General features: G+C 42.1%; 1 protein-coding gene across 3 annotated transcripts in view; it reads left to right on the top strand.

Moving 5' to 3' along the window:
- LOC108025203 (uncharacterized) overlaps nt 1–16,605 on the top strand; it is a 99,904-nt gene that overhangs the window by 46,696 nt on the left and 36,603 nt on the right. For 2 of the 3 annotated variants that reach the window (XM_017095548.3, XM_017095539.3), the window contains one exon: nt 6,152–6,242. The exons of the other annotated variant lie outside the window; for it this stretch is intronic. In XM_017095548.3, the coding sequence (XP_016951037.1) occupies nt 6,238–6,242 (5 nt within the window). In that variant the 5' untranslated portion in view covers nt 6,152–6,237. The remainder of the gene's footprint in view (nt 1–6,151; nt 6,243–16,605) is intronic. 3 annotated transcript variants of the gene reach the window in all.

Here is a 16,605-nt window from a genome sequence, read left to right as displayed (position 1 = left end):
GACTGTAGGGACTTCCTTGCCGCCCCCAACAAATTCAGAAAAACCAAGCGGAATGGGAACGAAGCCATTCTTCCGAATCGTTGCCTTGTGCACAAATAAGGGAAAAGCCAGGGCACGGCCCGGGTGGAGAATAAGTGCCTATACGGTCCCGGTCCGGGTGGTTTTCCTCGGGGTGTGTGTAGTCCTCCGGACTCTGTACTCTGCATTCCGGATGCCGGATTCAATGTCCGTGTCCGTGTCCAGGCATCCTTATCCAGATTCCCGACTCGTTGCAACCGCTGTGCAAATAATGGGAAGGGTCACGAAGTGCGGGGGCGGCAGACGACACCTACAACGTCCACGGGGATTGCAGCCACTCGAAAGAGATTTACTTTTGGCAACTGCTGGCGACGTGGTGCTCCGCATAGTAACGAACTGGGGGGCAGGGGCTGCTCCTCCGTTCGCCGCTCCATCTGCGCTTCGGGACATTCCGGGACGTCGACACGTTTGGTGTTGGCAAAAGTTTTCTCATTTTGGCAAGATGCTCGCTCGTAACGAAAATTGTCGAGTTCGCCAAAAACGCCGATGGATTGAAGGGAGCGGATTTGGAGGCGGTATCCAGGGATGAATGGAAATGGCACCGCACCGCACCGCACCGCATGCACTGGCGACATTTCTCATTAAAAGTTTTCGACATTTTGTTGTCTCAACAAACATTCTTATCAGCAGACAGGAGCCATTGCCATAACGAACTTGCCGAACGGAAGGCGGCGAATGCACAAAGCCAATGCGGCAGCCACGAGAATCGGAAGACAGGTGTCTGACAGCTTAATCGGATGTAATGAAATATGGGTGGCTTAATTAATAGGAGGTCCGTGGGCTGGGGCATGGTGATTGGGCACTATCTGGTAAGCAATAAATATGTATATGTTATGAAACAAAAAAGAAGGGAACCTATGGACTAAAAGAGTCAACGTTTGATATCCAACACGAAAGTTAATACAGCACGAGATTGTAGCTAATGGATATTTGACTAGTCGTAACTGCAGCAGAGAATGTATGTTATGGATTGATCTTTTAGCTGCCTTTCACTTTCCCCGCACATCTCAATGCCAAACACATTTCTTGGCTCTGCCTTGGGTGTGATTATTTCCAGTTTTTAAGAGCCAATTACGAAAATGAGCCTTGCCTATGCCACATTGCTGCAATAAAGTATGAAATGATAATTTCCGGAAAAACAGCGGACCTTGAAACTAAATTAGGCGCAACCTGCGTGCAATTATCGTTAGTTGTGTTTTTGCAAAGGGTTGAGTTAGACAAAAGGGTTGGGCCCTGAGTTCTGAGTTCTGGGCTCTGGATTTTGTTTTTGTTTCTGTTCGATGTCAGTTAGCCAGGCCCGCGGCTCTCGAGGCCATAAAACAAGGTCGGTTGGGCATAAAAAACGAGTCACAAGGGCAAGGGTTCGCCACCCACAAGGCTCACACACACACACTCAGTTAATATGCCGCATTAGGGCGCACAGTGGGCCCATTGTCAGTTCTGCGGCCAAATGGCGGAGGCGATCTGCTCTCGCTTTCTTTCTTCCACGATGCTCGAATGGAAGTGTGTGTGTGTTCCCGTCACAGTTCGACGTTTTACGGTCTACGAGAGTTGGCCGTAAAAAGTGAGAGTCATTAAAAATTTTACTGCTTCTCAAGGTCGTCGCAGGGAATTTTATGTCACTTTTATGGCCTAGCTGCTGCTGCGGCTCCCATTTCATGGCCATGGCCAGCGTAATCGACGTCGTCAGCCGCATCCGCATCGTCATCGCCATCGACTGACCCAATTTTTCTGGCGGTACCTGGGCAATTGGATCAATCGGTTCATTGAGGCCCATTTGCATGGCGGAGTTCAACGAACTCGCGGCCCAGAACAGTGGTTGAAATTATAAAAGAAATCGAAAATATTAAACATACATATTAAATAAACCAAATATGTGTTCAATCTTCATATCACAAATCGAAGGATTCAGATAAATTGAGAAAGATACGTTTAATACAACTAGATTTGGCTTTAATTTTATGGAAGTTGAGTATGGCTTAAGGCGAAATACTATTACATATTTAAGGACCATCAGCAAGGCTTATAAAAAATGCAATCCCAACTCTGGGCTTCCTAAAAAGCGAATCTTGTGTCCCGAAACTTGCCAACTACTTTCCGTTTATTAACGAAAATCAAAAAGTTTTCTCCTTTCCGCATAAAATATTTAATATATTCGCTTGGCTTTCATATCGCAGCCGCACACGCTTGATGCCTTATGAAACTTTTGGCCCGGCTTTTGGCTTATTTGCGAATTTCGTGCACGCTCCGCAAGCTGGCAGAAAATTTTGGAGCCGAGTCGCAGGCGAAGATGGCAGAAATGCTTAGTGGCAAGTGCCGAAACTAAATCCAATAACTATATGCTGAAACATTCATGAGCGCAAATTGAACACGTTCCTGCGTCTGGCTGTGCTGGCCACCTCGCATCCTGGCTTAAGCCCGGTTCGGTTTTGGCTCTGACGTCGCTCGGATGGAATTAAGTTCAATTGGGGTCCAGACAGGTCTTCGGGCGGGGCCAACGCACTCGTCACTGCAGCGGGACGAATTATCCACACCTTCTGGAGTGGAGTAACGACCATTTTGATTACAAGTATTTCTCGCAGACGTTTCCCTGCATTTAACCAAAATGGTGGCCAGCACGAAGCGGTGGGAAATTCCTCTGCTGATTGCACGTTTCAGCTGGCTGCCAAATCCGGGTGTGCATTTTGAATTCGCATTCCCTCACACCTCCGGGCGTTCCCTCCCATTCGGAATAATTGAATCGAAAAATTGCTTCGCCCCATCAAAGGAATCCGATGTGAAGTTTGCAACGGACGGCGACATTCAATCCCTGAGAGCACTTCGAGGAATTCAATTCGATTTGCAGGGATCGAAGGGAGATGGGTTGAATGGGAGTGGATTAAATTAACAATTGCTGAGTAAATCTTTGTAACTAAGTAAGTACGTTAAACAGATAGAAGAATCCGCCACAATGTTAAATATATTACGAATACCTTTACTTGGTCAAATCAAATGATAAAATGGACTTAACCTATTTGTTATATATAATCTTGAATTATTTTCAATAAGATGCTGGTCTCTAATTAATTACTACATAGAAAATACAGATATAGATTAGTTTACATACGTTAAAAACTGGAAAATTTAATAAATTAGCAAAGAACCCAATATAAACTGAATATAAAATCATATTCTATATAAAAATTGTATTATAAATTTATAATGAATTGTTTTGTTTACTTGTGCATTGCATATAAATAGAACAACAATAATGCAAAACAAAAATAAGCAACCCCCTACGACAGCTGTTTGCATTATTTCACCCCCGAAGTTCCCGCCACCCCAAAAGTCCGAGTAGTTTAAGAGAGAAAACAGGGCGAAAGAGAAAATTTGGGGCTCACTCTCCCAAGTTTTTGGTGCACAGCGGGCCACAGGGTGACTAGTGTGGTTTAAGCCGAGCGTCCATAAATAAAATTCAAGCTAAATCGAATTAATTAGCATATTTAACTGCGCCGAGGCAGCAGGTGAATCAGAAGCAAAGTCTCTAATTAAGCCATTTCGCCGTTCGACTTCGGCTGCAATTTGCATTCCAATCGCTCGCAAATCAGTCAGCCGCTGTCAGAATCTTGGCATGCGATAAATTCCGCAGACGATGGGTTTATTAGCCACCAAGTGACATCCCGCCCCAACCGCCGGTCCCGCTGCCAGCCACTTAAATCTCATCTCCCCATCGATGATAATGATGATGGTGATGCTTCGATAATGCTGCCATGCCGATGGAACAATGGCGATGTGGGGGCCAGAAATTTCGTATGCAACCAAAGTTCCCAGGTTGATATGGGGGGAGATCTGGCTGAAACTAATGGAAGAATTTCGCGATGTCACGAGCGTGAGTTATGGTTAAGTGCACTTCTTGGGCTGCCTTCGCGGGCAGCCGCCCACAGTGCCTTGCCGCCTCCTCCCACTGCCGTGTTGTTTGCGTCTAAATGCAAATTTTGTGTAATGAACATCGCGCTGAGGAGTGGGAGGGTTCATTATACCCTTACGGACTAGGGGATATGCCGCATATCAGGAATCGCTTTCGCAAGTTGTAGAGGTCATTTGGCGGTAGACAAAAAATTACAACAACAAATCAAATATTTTCAGAACTAAATACTTTTCAACCAAAAATAATGGTATTTTAAAATAGTTTTTGATTATATACTCTATATAAGTTTTAATATATTTAAAACAACATTATATAATGCATAAAAACTGTATTTAAAAAAAAACTTTTCTAATAAAAATACTGTCATTTATTTAAGATATATTATATTTAAATATAAGTTCTATAAATATCTTATTTTGCTTTTTATTCTTTGTATGGGTAGTAAGAGTATCTGAACTTCGTCGACTACACACCACGCTGTGATATTATTTTTGTGTTAGCTTCAACTTTTGCGCTGCCTGACTATTAGCTAATGCCTGAGCCGCAATTCGTGACGTGCCGCGCCCTCGTCTCCGCCCCCCGCAACCTTCGACCTCCCACTCCCAGGGCCTCACCCCTCCCCCTTTTAACCCCCTAACCGAATCCAAATCCAACCCCAACCGCAGCCCTGTTGCTGCTGATGCGCTTCGTAAAGTTTTTGCAGAAAATTTGAATATCGCTTGGCTTATTTCGCGCTTGGCAAGCAACCACCGTGTTCCTGGGGGCGGGGCAGGTTGCCATGTGTGTATCTGTGGGCCACGTTTAATGGTGGTGGAAATGGAGCTGCAACTACCACCTCAGGCGGGTCAGGAGCTCACGTTGTTGGCACTCTCTGCCCCCCCGAAAAACTCTTTATCCTGCGTCCTTGCTGTTGTGCTCGTCTGTTATTAATTTTCCTGCTCCTCCGAAATTCCCGCCTGGGGCCATTTAGCCCCAATTGCGTCTCGGTCTCAGACTCGCAATCAGCTCCAGCTTCAGTTCCAGTCTTTGTCTTTCGGGGCTCTGGATGCGTTTCATTAATTAACTGAAATGCTCTCGACGAGCTTTGCACGTTACAACAATGAATTATTTATATAAAATCCGTCTGGCTTTCTTTCCACTCCTGCGTTGAATCTTTTTTCTTCTACGTCTTTGTTGCCCTGGGCAATCGCAAATTTGTTGCCATTTTCTTGTACTGGCTCCTGCTTTCTGGCCAGAAGGTGAAATGAGGTGCAATACTTTGGGCCATTATTGGCCAGATTTTTTTCGTCCTTTGTCTGAGTCATTTCGGAGATTTCTGTAAGAGGGAAACTACAATTTTCTTATCCCTTGTTAAAGAGTGGTATATATATTTTTAACGCATCTGGATAAGTTGCATGTCTCTGTTGAATAACATTAAATTCCTCTTAACGAGGAGCATTATAAAAACGTCAGTTGATAAGCAGGTGTCTTAACTCTTTGCCTCTTTTTTTGCATTTCTCAACTCCACTCAGTGAACGAAGCTTAATTAAATTATACAAATCTCTCCCCTGTTTTTCCTCTTTTGAGTTACCGGGGGATTAGGAATAACCAGACACAGCGCTGCGATTCGCATTCATTTCACTTTAAATCTCAACCAGAACTAATTTTATACTTTTCCTCCAGTTTTTTCGGTGGATTTTTTCCGTTCTGTTTAGTTCTCTGGGGAATTTGAGGATTAAATGAAAAGGATTTTTGTCTGACAGAGTATTTTTCTTCGCCTGGACCTCGCTGTTTAATGGATTTTTATAGTCAAGACACCAGCTGCATTTGCATATTATGATCTTATACCGAAGAGTCAGGGTATATTATAATTAAGTACAATGTAATGAGACGCTTTTCATGTTTTTGCTGAGGGAATTTATTTCAAGTTATGAGTGAATTATGCAAAAGGGATGCTTGGTAACTTAGTTATAAAATATAATGATTAGAGAAGCGAGGAAATTATTATTTGAAACAGTACAAACTTTTTAATTCGATTCGACAAAGTTATGGTACGTTGGCTAAACTTGTTCATTAAAATTAATATTCTTCTAATCTAGAAACAAACACTCTTGATGAACAAATACAGTTTTGAATTAAGGCATAAATTTATTATCTTTTTACTTAAAATTTTTCTTTCATTTTCAGGTAACTACAACCTACCCATCTAAACCGTTTAAGCTGCCCTAAGTTTATTCAATATTTTGGTTATTTAACACGAAGTGAAATAGAGAATGAGGTAAGGTAAACAATAAGCGCGAACCCATGAATTTTATTCTGTGTGTTTATGAAAATGGCCAACAATCAGACAGAAACGATAACGAAGCGGGACACAGCGATCCGTCCGGCAGCTTTTACCAAGTGCTCCTGGTTCTGGTCCTGGTCCTGGTCCTGGTCTTGAAACTCTCCTGTGGTGTTCAGAGCAGGAATGCTCGATAAAATAAAATACACCCCATCAATATAAACGACAGTTTCAGCGGCAGCAGCCACACACATGAATCACGTCCTGAGCGTTTTCAGACCAAGTTCCCAAAAAGGCCAGCAAACAACACATGGACGGGTGTCTGTAGCGGGGAAACAAATGAAAAAGTCTGTACAAATAATGCAGCCATTTTGGATAACAATGGAGGCTAACAAAGAACAAACAACAACATCGCTGGGAGGGAAAACAACGCCAAGAAACAGGAAAAACAACGAGCACTGTGTGTGCTGGAAAAGGTGGAATCGGAATTCGATTTAAGCGTTCAGTGACTTGGCCCTCCTCCCCCGAGCAGCTTTGCCACATTTATCAAAGTCCCAAAAATGCCAGCGAACACAGCAACAGCAACAAAGCCAAGAAAATAAAAAGAAAACACAAAAATGTCACATTCGAATTGAATTTAAATGAGTTTTGGTGCTTGACGAAGGCCAATACCCAAGGGCGAGGTGGGGAGGAGTGCCGACCCGCTCCGATCCGATCCCATCCGACGCGGGGCAGAACCAGACCCAGAACCACAATTCGATAAAACTCCCAGATATTATGCCGCCATGCCAAAGGCAAACCCAAAGCTCCAGGGCCATTAGTCTGCTCAGAGGTCTTTCCCTCCGTTTGATTTCTTCGTTTTTTCTGTGGCTCTCGGTCGCACAGTGGGCCCAATAAGTGGAAACCAATATGGATTTGCCTCAGCTCAACTGCACTTTAGGTTTTTCGTAGGTACTGATAGGTTATCGGTTATTTAGTGGGGAAAATTTTTGGTTTATCTTGCAAAATGGAGAATTGGTTATGAAGTGCCATTGAACTTTGGATACATTTAAAGATATGAACTGCTTGAAATTGTTGTAATATTTAAAAAAACCAAAATCTTTCCATGACTTTTTTGTGTCTATTCGTAGATTATTTACTCAAAAAATATTTTTAAAAATATATTTATTAATGTTTTTCACGAAGCTAAACTTGTTGACCATTTTAAGATATAAAAAAAATGGTTTAAAGCTTTAGAATAAATAAATAATTTTAAAGAAAAATTTATTTTTTTTAAATTACATGTCTAAAGCTCTTTTTAAACAGCCTTATATTTTGTCTAACATTTATTTCTACTATAATAACGTATAATTTTAATAATTTATATTTTCGAAATTTCGAAATTATTAATTGTTTCCATCTTTCCATATGTTACCAAGAATTTATAGTGTTTTTCGCAACTCTGTTTGCAAGTAATATTGGTTTGAAAGATGTAATCTTGTCCTGTCATCGAAGACCAAGGTGCATTGGCGATTTGCCTACGTAACCCTCCTCCACGGCCTGCATCATTAGCATTTACACTTGGCTCGTCTATCGATCGACGCGATCGGAGCGACTTGACATGGCCCGGCCTGTACGACGATCGTTTTAATTTAGTCCAATCAGAGCCAATAGAATTAATTACGGGGCTAAGACACGGATGGCGACGACGCAATTAGTTGTGCGTTCTGCCCCATAAACACTTGGATACTCCTCGCACGCATCCGCAGAGAGCCAAAAATCTGGCAACTAGGTCACGGGAAGGGGGCGGGGTCGTTGGAAGTGACACATCGCCGGGCACATTACGCCGGAGATATAAATAAACACGCATACTTTGGGAGGCTGGGCCGCCCTTTTTGGTTCCCAAGGATGGGGATGGCTTGGCCATCTCATTTGGGCAGCTCGCCTGCCAAGTTGTGTGTATCTTGTGTGCGGATGTGACTCTGCTCGTGGAACCCATTCAACTTCCTTATAATGGGCATCCTCTGCCCATCCAAATATTCCAAAGTTTGCCTTCAGCTGGGCAGCGGGTCTGCCAGTCAGCGTGGCCGAGTTAGAGGAGGAATATTATTTCGAAAGGGGACAGCAGATTCCGCTGGGATTAAACATCTACGGACAAAAGACATACTTATTCATACACATTTTTGTATCCATGCGATACGAGTATCTCTGCCGCACACACCCACGTTCCTGCGGCATATCTGAAAAAGTATATTTATATTTTTGGCATTGCCCGTTGAGGGAGAGAAAAAATGTCTTCAGGCAAATACAAAAATACACCCAATGTATGACATCAAAGCTAATGAATACAACTGTCGTGCTCGTAATTTAGGGGACCACGAGCTGGCCTCTGTCACTGAAAGAGCAGTTTATTTCTAATCCAACAAGTTGTTTGTTGAGAATATATTTAAATGTCACAGCTTAAATTAGAATGTGCCGTTGGAATATAAACAGATAATCTTTTACTTAGAAAGCACTTTACCGGGAACTCATAAATCTTTAATTTTATTTCAAAAGTTATAAGTTTATTGACCAAATGGGAATTGAAATAAGTCAAGTCTAGAAAATTACATTATTTGTATGATTATCAACCACTCTAATTGTGTTAGGAATGTAAAGCATGTATATTTTGGGAAAATATTCAAGGAATATATTGTGCGCATTGCGCCACAACGAGCACAATCTATAAATATTGATGAGCTGGAGTCAATTCACTTTCGATGCAACTCGTTTTGGTAATGAATAATGGCAGTAATTGTTCCGTCTGCCATTCCTCGTTCCAAAAATTCCGGGAACACTCCTCCATCGACGTCACTTGGACCTCCCAAGAGCAAACAGAAAAGTGCGGTGGCAACACCTAAAATGAGTTAATAGCCGCATTTATTGCCAAACTGCTATAATAAACAATTTGTTGGGCATTTAACGAATTTTACTACCGCCAACAAAAGCCGGCTGAAGGCGGGCGGGCCAAATCGAGGGGGCTGGTGGTGTGGGGGGCGAAGTGGGCCAAATGCGAGTGGCCATAAAAATGTTTATGATGGATTGTGCTCCGCTCCGCTACCGCAACCACGCTCATCACTCACTTAATGTTTTACGACGACACTTTCCATGTGGGACACCGTGTTGGGGCAGGTCTTGGTCTTCATCGGTGGAGAAGGGGAAGCGGCAGACCTGGTCAATGTCAAGGTGAAAAGTGTGCCACATAAAACGGCCATAAAGGTGCCGCAGATTGATTTAGACCGTCGCGCAGATGAGCAGGTCGAGCGTTTACTGGCGAGGTGAAATGGTAGTGGAGCACTGAGGCAAACGCACCGCCAGCGGGCATATTAAAATTTTACGGTCAGCCGTAGACGAGTGCCAGACACCTAGACACACTTTGGCACACTCACACATGAGACAGTAAAAATAAAGCATTATTATGGCCGCCATTAAACTCAAGTCGCTGCCGGAAGCTGTAGCTGCGAATGTATCTGTATCTCAGTCGCAGTCTTGTTCAGAGTCTCAGGTTTGCTCTTTTTCTCTGTATCTAGGCGTGTGGGCCCTAGACGCACTGGCCTTGCCCAGGGTCTTTGGTCTTGGTCTCTTCCCGATTTTTTCAGAGTCTAGAGTCTGGTTCCCATAAAAGTGAGGCGCGCGACTAACACGCGAGTCGGCCACGCCCCCTTCGACACCCCCTTCGTGGAAAAGGCGCCGATTGCGGCTGCGTTTTTATGAATGAAAGCGGCGCTGCCTCCTCGCCTCCGCTTTTTTGTGGCTTTTTTAGCGGCATTTTATTGGCTTAATGTCGCTTTTGCACCACTGTCAGGACAGACAAGCACTTCACCGCAATTTCAACATTGTCCTGACAACTTTTTCGGATTACTCAAAAGTTACGTTTATTGCGGGGCCAATGAATCAGAATTAAGTAGTCAAAGGCGTTGTGCTTACTAAAATGCCAATGCTTAAATTTATATAACTCCATTTTTGACCAAGTTATACCCAAAAAGGTCAAAGAAATATATCGGTTTTCCGCAAAAAACAAAAGTTTCAATTTTTCACCTAAAAAATAATCAGTATTTTTGGCGAAACAAAAAAGTAGTGGTCCAAAAATGGAATGCCATACCTTCTTGAACTCGTAATAAAATTTTCAATCAACTGGCATTCAAAACTAAAAAATTTTATTTATGACCAATTTTTGCAAAAAAAAGCGATGCTACCCCTTGTAAAAAATCTAAAAAATGCAAAAATTTTAAGTTTTATGAATCAGATATAAAACGACTGCAATCAAATATCTAGCTTGTTAGCCGTCCAAAACAGTGCGCCTTTTACGTTTTGGAACATTTTTGACCAAGTTATACCCAAAAATGTCAAAGAAAAATATCGGTTTTCCGCAAAAAACAAAGGTCCTAATTTTCCACCCGAAAAAATTCTGTATTTTCGGCAAAACAAAAAAAGTAGTGGTCCGAAAATGGAATGCCATACCCTGTTGAACTCGTAATAAAATTTTCAAACAACTGGCATTCAAACCTAAAAAATTTTATTTTTGACCAATTTTCGCAAAAAAAGGAGATGCAACCCCTTGCAAAAAAGTGAAAATTTTCAATTTTATTAAATTTTCTAGAATCAGTCAGGAAATGGCTGTGATTAGTTATTTAGATTGTTAGCTGTCCAGAACAGTGCCTCTTTTATGTTTTGGGCCTTTTTCGACCAAGTTCCACCAAAAAATGGCAAGGAAAAACATGGTCATTTACCCCCCAAAATGTCAAAGACAAATATCGGACTCTTAAAAAATATAATCAAAGCTAAGAATGTGTTAAAAAAAAATTAAAATATATATAATATTATAATATTATTGAGATACTTCACTAACAAGAAAAACATTTTACTTTTTTATTTCATTTATGCATTACATTACCCCACCATTCTGTTCGTCTCCCTCAATTGAATATTCCACTTGCGCTCCCGAACTGCGGTCGCCATCTAACACCTGCAAATGCCCGAGTCCGTATGCCCATGCCCGTTTTGAATTCCTCATAGAGCGTTTTGCATAACCCCAACCAACCTGCGACCAATGATATGGCTGTCAGTCGTTAGCCGGCAGAACGCCCTGCCATGCTTCGAAATGCCTTGGAATTGGAGCCGCTTCGTGGCTGCCTGGAACTTTTGCTGCCGTCGCATATCGCAACTAATCAAATGCCAAAACACGTTTTCAGCGACTGCTTATCGTGGGCATGGCCAGACAAAAAGGCAAGACAAAAAGCTAAAGACTGGGTGAATTAGCATATTGTCAACAACTGGCGGCGGGCGGCTCGGATATCAGGGGCATTTGTATAAATATGATTGATTTATGTGACAATTTTCGACAGCATTATGCGGACGTGTCACGCATATGGCTGAAATCAAGTTTGGATTTTGGGCAAGAAGGAAGAAACTGAAATAAGTCAGAGACTTGGATTTAGCTAGATTTGGCAGCCGAAGCCAAAGAGATTTCACAGAAATTTGCATTCTCATTTTCCCGCATTAAAGATTGCAACCAAGTTTTAACTACAGTCCAATAAACTGGTTTGCAGAGCAGAAAAAAATTAGAAAAAAATCCAGCATCTGCCGACTGCGCATGAGCATCGATTTCCAGGGGAAACAAAGCGCAAAAGTTGTTGACAAAAATAGGGGCCAACCTAGAAGATAAACCCACCCATACACAAGCAAGAGCAGCTGAATGTCACACAGATACAACGTCAGGCCATGTTTCTTTTTGCGGCAGCCATCACTGTTGCCATCTCTGTTGCACTTAAAGGGAAAATTGTTAAAAAATTACATTAAAAAAGATACATGTTAAATGGGGAAAGTATGTGGAAATATATGTATCCTCCTCTCTTTGGAAATTAAATTAAAATTATTTAACTGTGGAAAATCTCTGAAAAAAGCAAAAATATTAAACTAGGCGTCGGCCATGCGTATGGTGTGAGCGAGAGGAGTGTATCAACAAGCCTGCTGTCTCTCTTACTCTTGTACACTTACACTACGGAAATTTATGTTTTTATGTGTGCGTAAATGGGTGGGAAATAGCTGGCGACCTCTGTTGGGAGAAGCAGCGGAGCTGCAGCTGCGCAATAAAACCTAAAGGGGGCGCCAGGCCGAAGGGTTTGTGTATTAGCTAAAATCAATAGTACAAATGAATACATAATTTATTAAAAATTCAATTTAAATTAAATTTCCTACAAAACATTATAAAGAAATAAGTCGTACTTTTTAGGGTTTCAAAAATGTACTTGCTACATTATTTTCCCCTTGAAAAGTCCAACTTTGCAGCCGCAACTTTCTGTTCGATTTCGAAAGAGTAAGCTCAAAGCTTGGCCTCTTGGGCGTCGCTTATGTACTAGAGAGCTTATTTTCTGCACATTTGGGGCCCCAACATACATATGTAATTGGCCCTGTGCCTGGCAACAACATCCCCCGATGCCGGCGAGATAAAAATCAATATAAATATATGTGGTGGGCGGACAGGCAGGCGCTGTAAATATGTACATACCTACGCCCTAGCAAAGCGAATACATACAATATTTGCGCACACTTAATGAGCAAATTTATGCGTTTTGCAAAGGATTATGGCGCAGAAAATTTCATTAATTTCATTTAATATTCGCAATAAAACGCCGAACGACCGGCCGCCCAGCCAATTTGCATTTGAACTGCCTTTGAAGAGGCAGCAAACTTTAAATCAATTTAAGTCGCCAGCTTACGTCTGCAGCACTCCAGCCGCCACGCCCTGATCCGAATACATAGACCCTGCCTCGTACTTGCCGGTTTCATTTAGCGCATTTTAATCGAGCCATCGAACGGCATATTAATTTCAAATTTCGGCATAAACTCGACGCTTTATGGCGACAATGGTGGGCGGGGAGGGCAGCACTGACAGGTGCCTCTTAATGGCCCCGCCTTATCGCGAACCTGTTCGCGGAGCACTCCACTAAAGGACCCACTGCAGTCGCCATTCGTTATCTCCGGCGTATAATGCAAGTTCGATTCCGTCTGACTCAGGTCGTAAATTGAGTGTTTATACTTCATGCCGAAGCCTGGTTAATTAGCCAATTATATTTCATAAGCGATTTCGAAATCATTTTTCCCTCGACAAGTGTCAGGTAAAGTCTGAAAACGGCTATTTAATTGTTATAATTTGTATTTTAAACGCAGAGATGGCGTCGCTAAGTATCTCAGCTGCCTTTTTTCGGCTAATGACAATGCGCACTCATTTGCGTAAGGTGCGTCCTGCTTTTTGTAAACAGACTTCAAATCGGTCAACCTCACCTTTTAAATACTAATTATTATGAATTTGAATTGTCAATAAAAAAGGTTTGACGCGACAATTTACATAAGTTACTTAAGTGTTAAATTAATATTTTTAACGCTTTTTAATGGCATGACTGCCGTTCAGACGACTGTTTCTTGGGTTGATTAAAAAAAGGTTCAACTTATTCTCAATACTCAAACCGACTTTCTAATGAAACATAAACAAACAACAAAGGGGTCTAAAAATGGTATCAGTATTTAGTTTTTATTTTTAAATGAACAACTATTTTTTTAGTTTCTTACCCCTCAAAACAAGGGCTTTAGACAATTTCCTGAAAGTGTACTTCCGAAACGATTATCTAATAAAACTGACGTCTTCAAATGAACAAAAAAAACATTTGTTCCCCAGTTTTATTATTATAGTTGCCGTCGCATAACTCAAGTGGACAATCAAACTTTAATCCGATTTACTCCGTAAGCTATAGAATGGTACCCCCTGCGAATGGAATTCAAAACGTTGTCGCCGCACTTTCGGTCCATGTTATGAACTGATTTTGAATAAAACGCTCCTTAAAGTGCAATAACCAGTCCCGGCAACAAAGAAACTCCGGAGATGTTTAGGGTTTTAAACTTTACGACTTTACTATTGCTCTTAGAACTTTTCCCAGCTAAACTCCCGTCTAGTGTTTTATTTGTGCCAACAAATCGCTACAGGCTTCGAGTGGAAGGAAAACATCGTAAATGTTTTTCCCACAGATTAAAAGGCGATTAAACGTGGTTATTGTTTCGCTTCCTCGCATAAACTATTTGAATACACAATTTCGCACGTATACCCAACTATGAAGTGCGTATTGATATGGGTGCTGTTCGAATCCATAGAGGATCGATTTGCCGTCGCCATTTTCAAAGTACGGAAAAGACCGCAGCCAGATAGCATAAAGAGTTTCAAGTAAATTGAATGCGTTCAGAATGTTAATTGTCTCGGGCCACTTTTGCATCTCGGGAACGAAAAACAGACATTTCGTCTGCTGCGTGGGGCTTCAATTAAAACGTTTTAAAAATCTCCGGCATATTTTCATGGCCTGTCGAAGGAACGCATTAAAATGGGCGACGCAGTGCGATGCGATGGGGCCGCCACTTGACTCTTGTTATAAGTACATCGGCGAACATCGCTCGGATCGGTCCGATCTGGGGGTCTCTCTCCCTGTATCTGCGATATATCTTTTTCCCTGGACACCCATTGCTGGGATGTGTCCGCCATTGAAATTCAAAACGCAAACTTGCCGCTTTCATCGGTTTCTGGGCTCGGGAACAACTCCTTCTCCTGCTCGTTGATATTCCCACATCGGAAAGGGCATAAATATGCCACTCGTATAGCACCATTTTTCATTTCGTTTCGTTTTGAAACAGTTTTGTGGGCAGACACCCCGCCTTTAAGGGAAAATCACTCCAGAATGAGCGATGTCTCTGATCTAATTGCAGGGGGACGACGGCATGCTAAAGTCAACTTGAGACTCAAGTGGCTAGACCCAAAACACAGAGTAACAGAGACTAATATCGAAATTCGGCGGAAAACTGGTTTTTCAATATTTTCAAAACCATTTCGAGGGCATTGTTGTTGCCGGTGGTCAGGTCTCTCTGGTCGTTCATTTTCATATTTCCAGCTCGTATTTTAGTAACTAAATTCCAAGCTGACAGTGACCCAAGCCGACTCCCTTGCCTCTTATCTTTCCCGAACAGCGTGACTTGAGAAATTCAAAATAAATAATTTATTTACTTTGACTATGGCTTTGTTTGGTGTTTTTTGTTATATTCTCCATTGGGAATCGGGTAAATATTTATGCCAGTCCAAAGACCGAACTCAATCTGTGTCCTCATCAGCGCCATATCTTGTGGCACAATTTTAACGATCCCGAAATTAACACATGTTCCGCTAACGTTAACAGATTCGTGGCATATATACTATATACTAACCCATACCCTTCTTCCTCTGGGGAGCTGCACTGGGATATTTATGAAGCGGTTGCCTGTCCCGCCTCAAATGCATTGTATTTTAATATTTCTCTTGGCACTTCGGCCATTGGGAATGCACCGCATCCATTTCGGTTATCGCCCAGGCACTTTGGACAGAGCACTAAATCAATCAGGGACTCTGGCACTTCTCCGAAGCCGAGTCTCCAGAGGTATCGTGGATATCCGATCGGGCGGTGCATTTATTAAATGTCTCGCCTGACAATTTCAAGGTATTTTAGGGTTTCAAATTCAAATTAAAAATTCAAATCGATGGTTGTCGCTATGGTAAAATAATATGAATTTGCCTGAATGGTAAATATAATCGAATCTCTGGTTTTCTAATAAAACAAAGTACATTGATATCATGTTTTGTCATATATTGATTTTATTGGTTCAAAAGGTTGGGAAATTAATATTTTTTCGTAATAATTCAGTTCAATAAATTTCTCGCATTTTACGACCCCAAAACCATCAACTCGAATTCCTACAACTATTTTCGTTTGAATTTATTAAAAAGGGTTCGCACAGAGCCCGCCAAATGGCAAATGTTTACCATTTTTAAGCGATTTCTTGAAGCCGTAACCCCTGGACACGCCCTCGAAGGTAAAGGGGAAGAGGACTTTCAATTGAAGGTTTTCAAAGCAAATGGCATCCAGTGATTAAGTGGAATGAAAGTAAAACGCATTTCATAAATAGGTAAACAACAAAATGGGCGGCTCTCGACGGATCCTTTTGTTGCGGTTTATCTGATGAAGGAGCGATTGCCCTGGGAGCAGCGGCAACTGTTGCCATTACAAGGATTAAACGTAGCATTTACATGCCGGGGCTAAGGCCAGAATCCACCCCAGAAGCGACCGCATTTTCCGGGGCACCAGGTGAATGGGGTGGCCCTCGCCAATATGGCAGCCCTGCCAAAAGAAAAAAAGGGCGGTGAAGTGCTCCCAACTTTCACTTTTCCGCGCAGAACGAACTCTGATTTTGATTTACAACCTCTGCTTCTCCTTTTTACGATCCTGTGCCGGGGAATCGCAACAATTGTCATCTAGCTGCAACCCTTTGTCTG

Source organism: Drosophila biarmipes, chromosome 3R, assembly GCF_025231255.1.
Source record: "Drosophila biarmipes strain raj3 chromosome 3R, RU_DBia_V1.1, whole genome shotgun sequence".
Lineage (NCBI taxonomy): Eukaryota > Metazoa > Arthropoda > Insecta > Diptera > Drosophilidae > Drosophila > Drosophila biarmipes.
The sequence above is the reverse complement of the archived record's forward strand: the minus strand, read 5'-3'. Positions and strand labels throughout refer to the sequence as shown.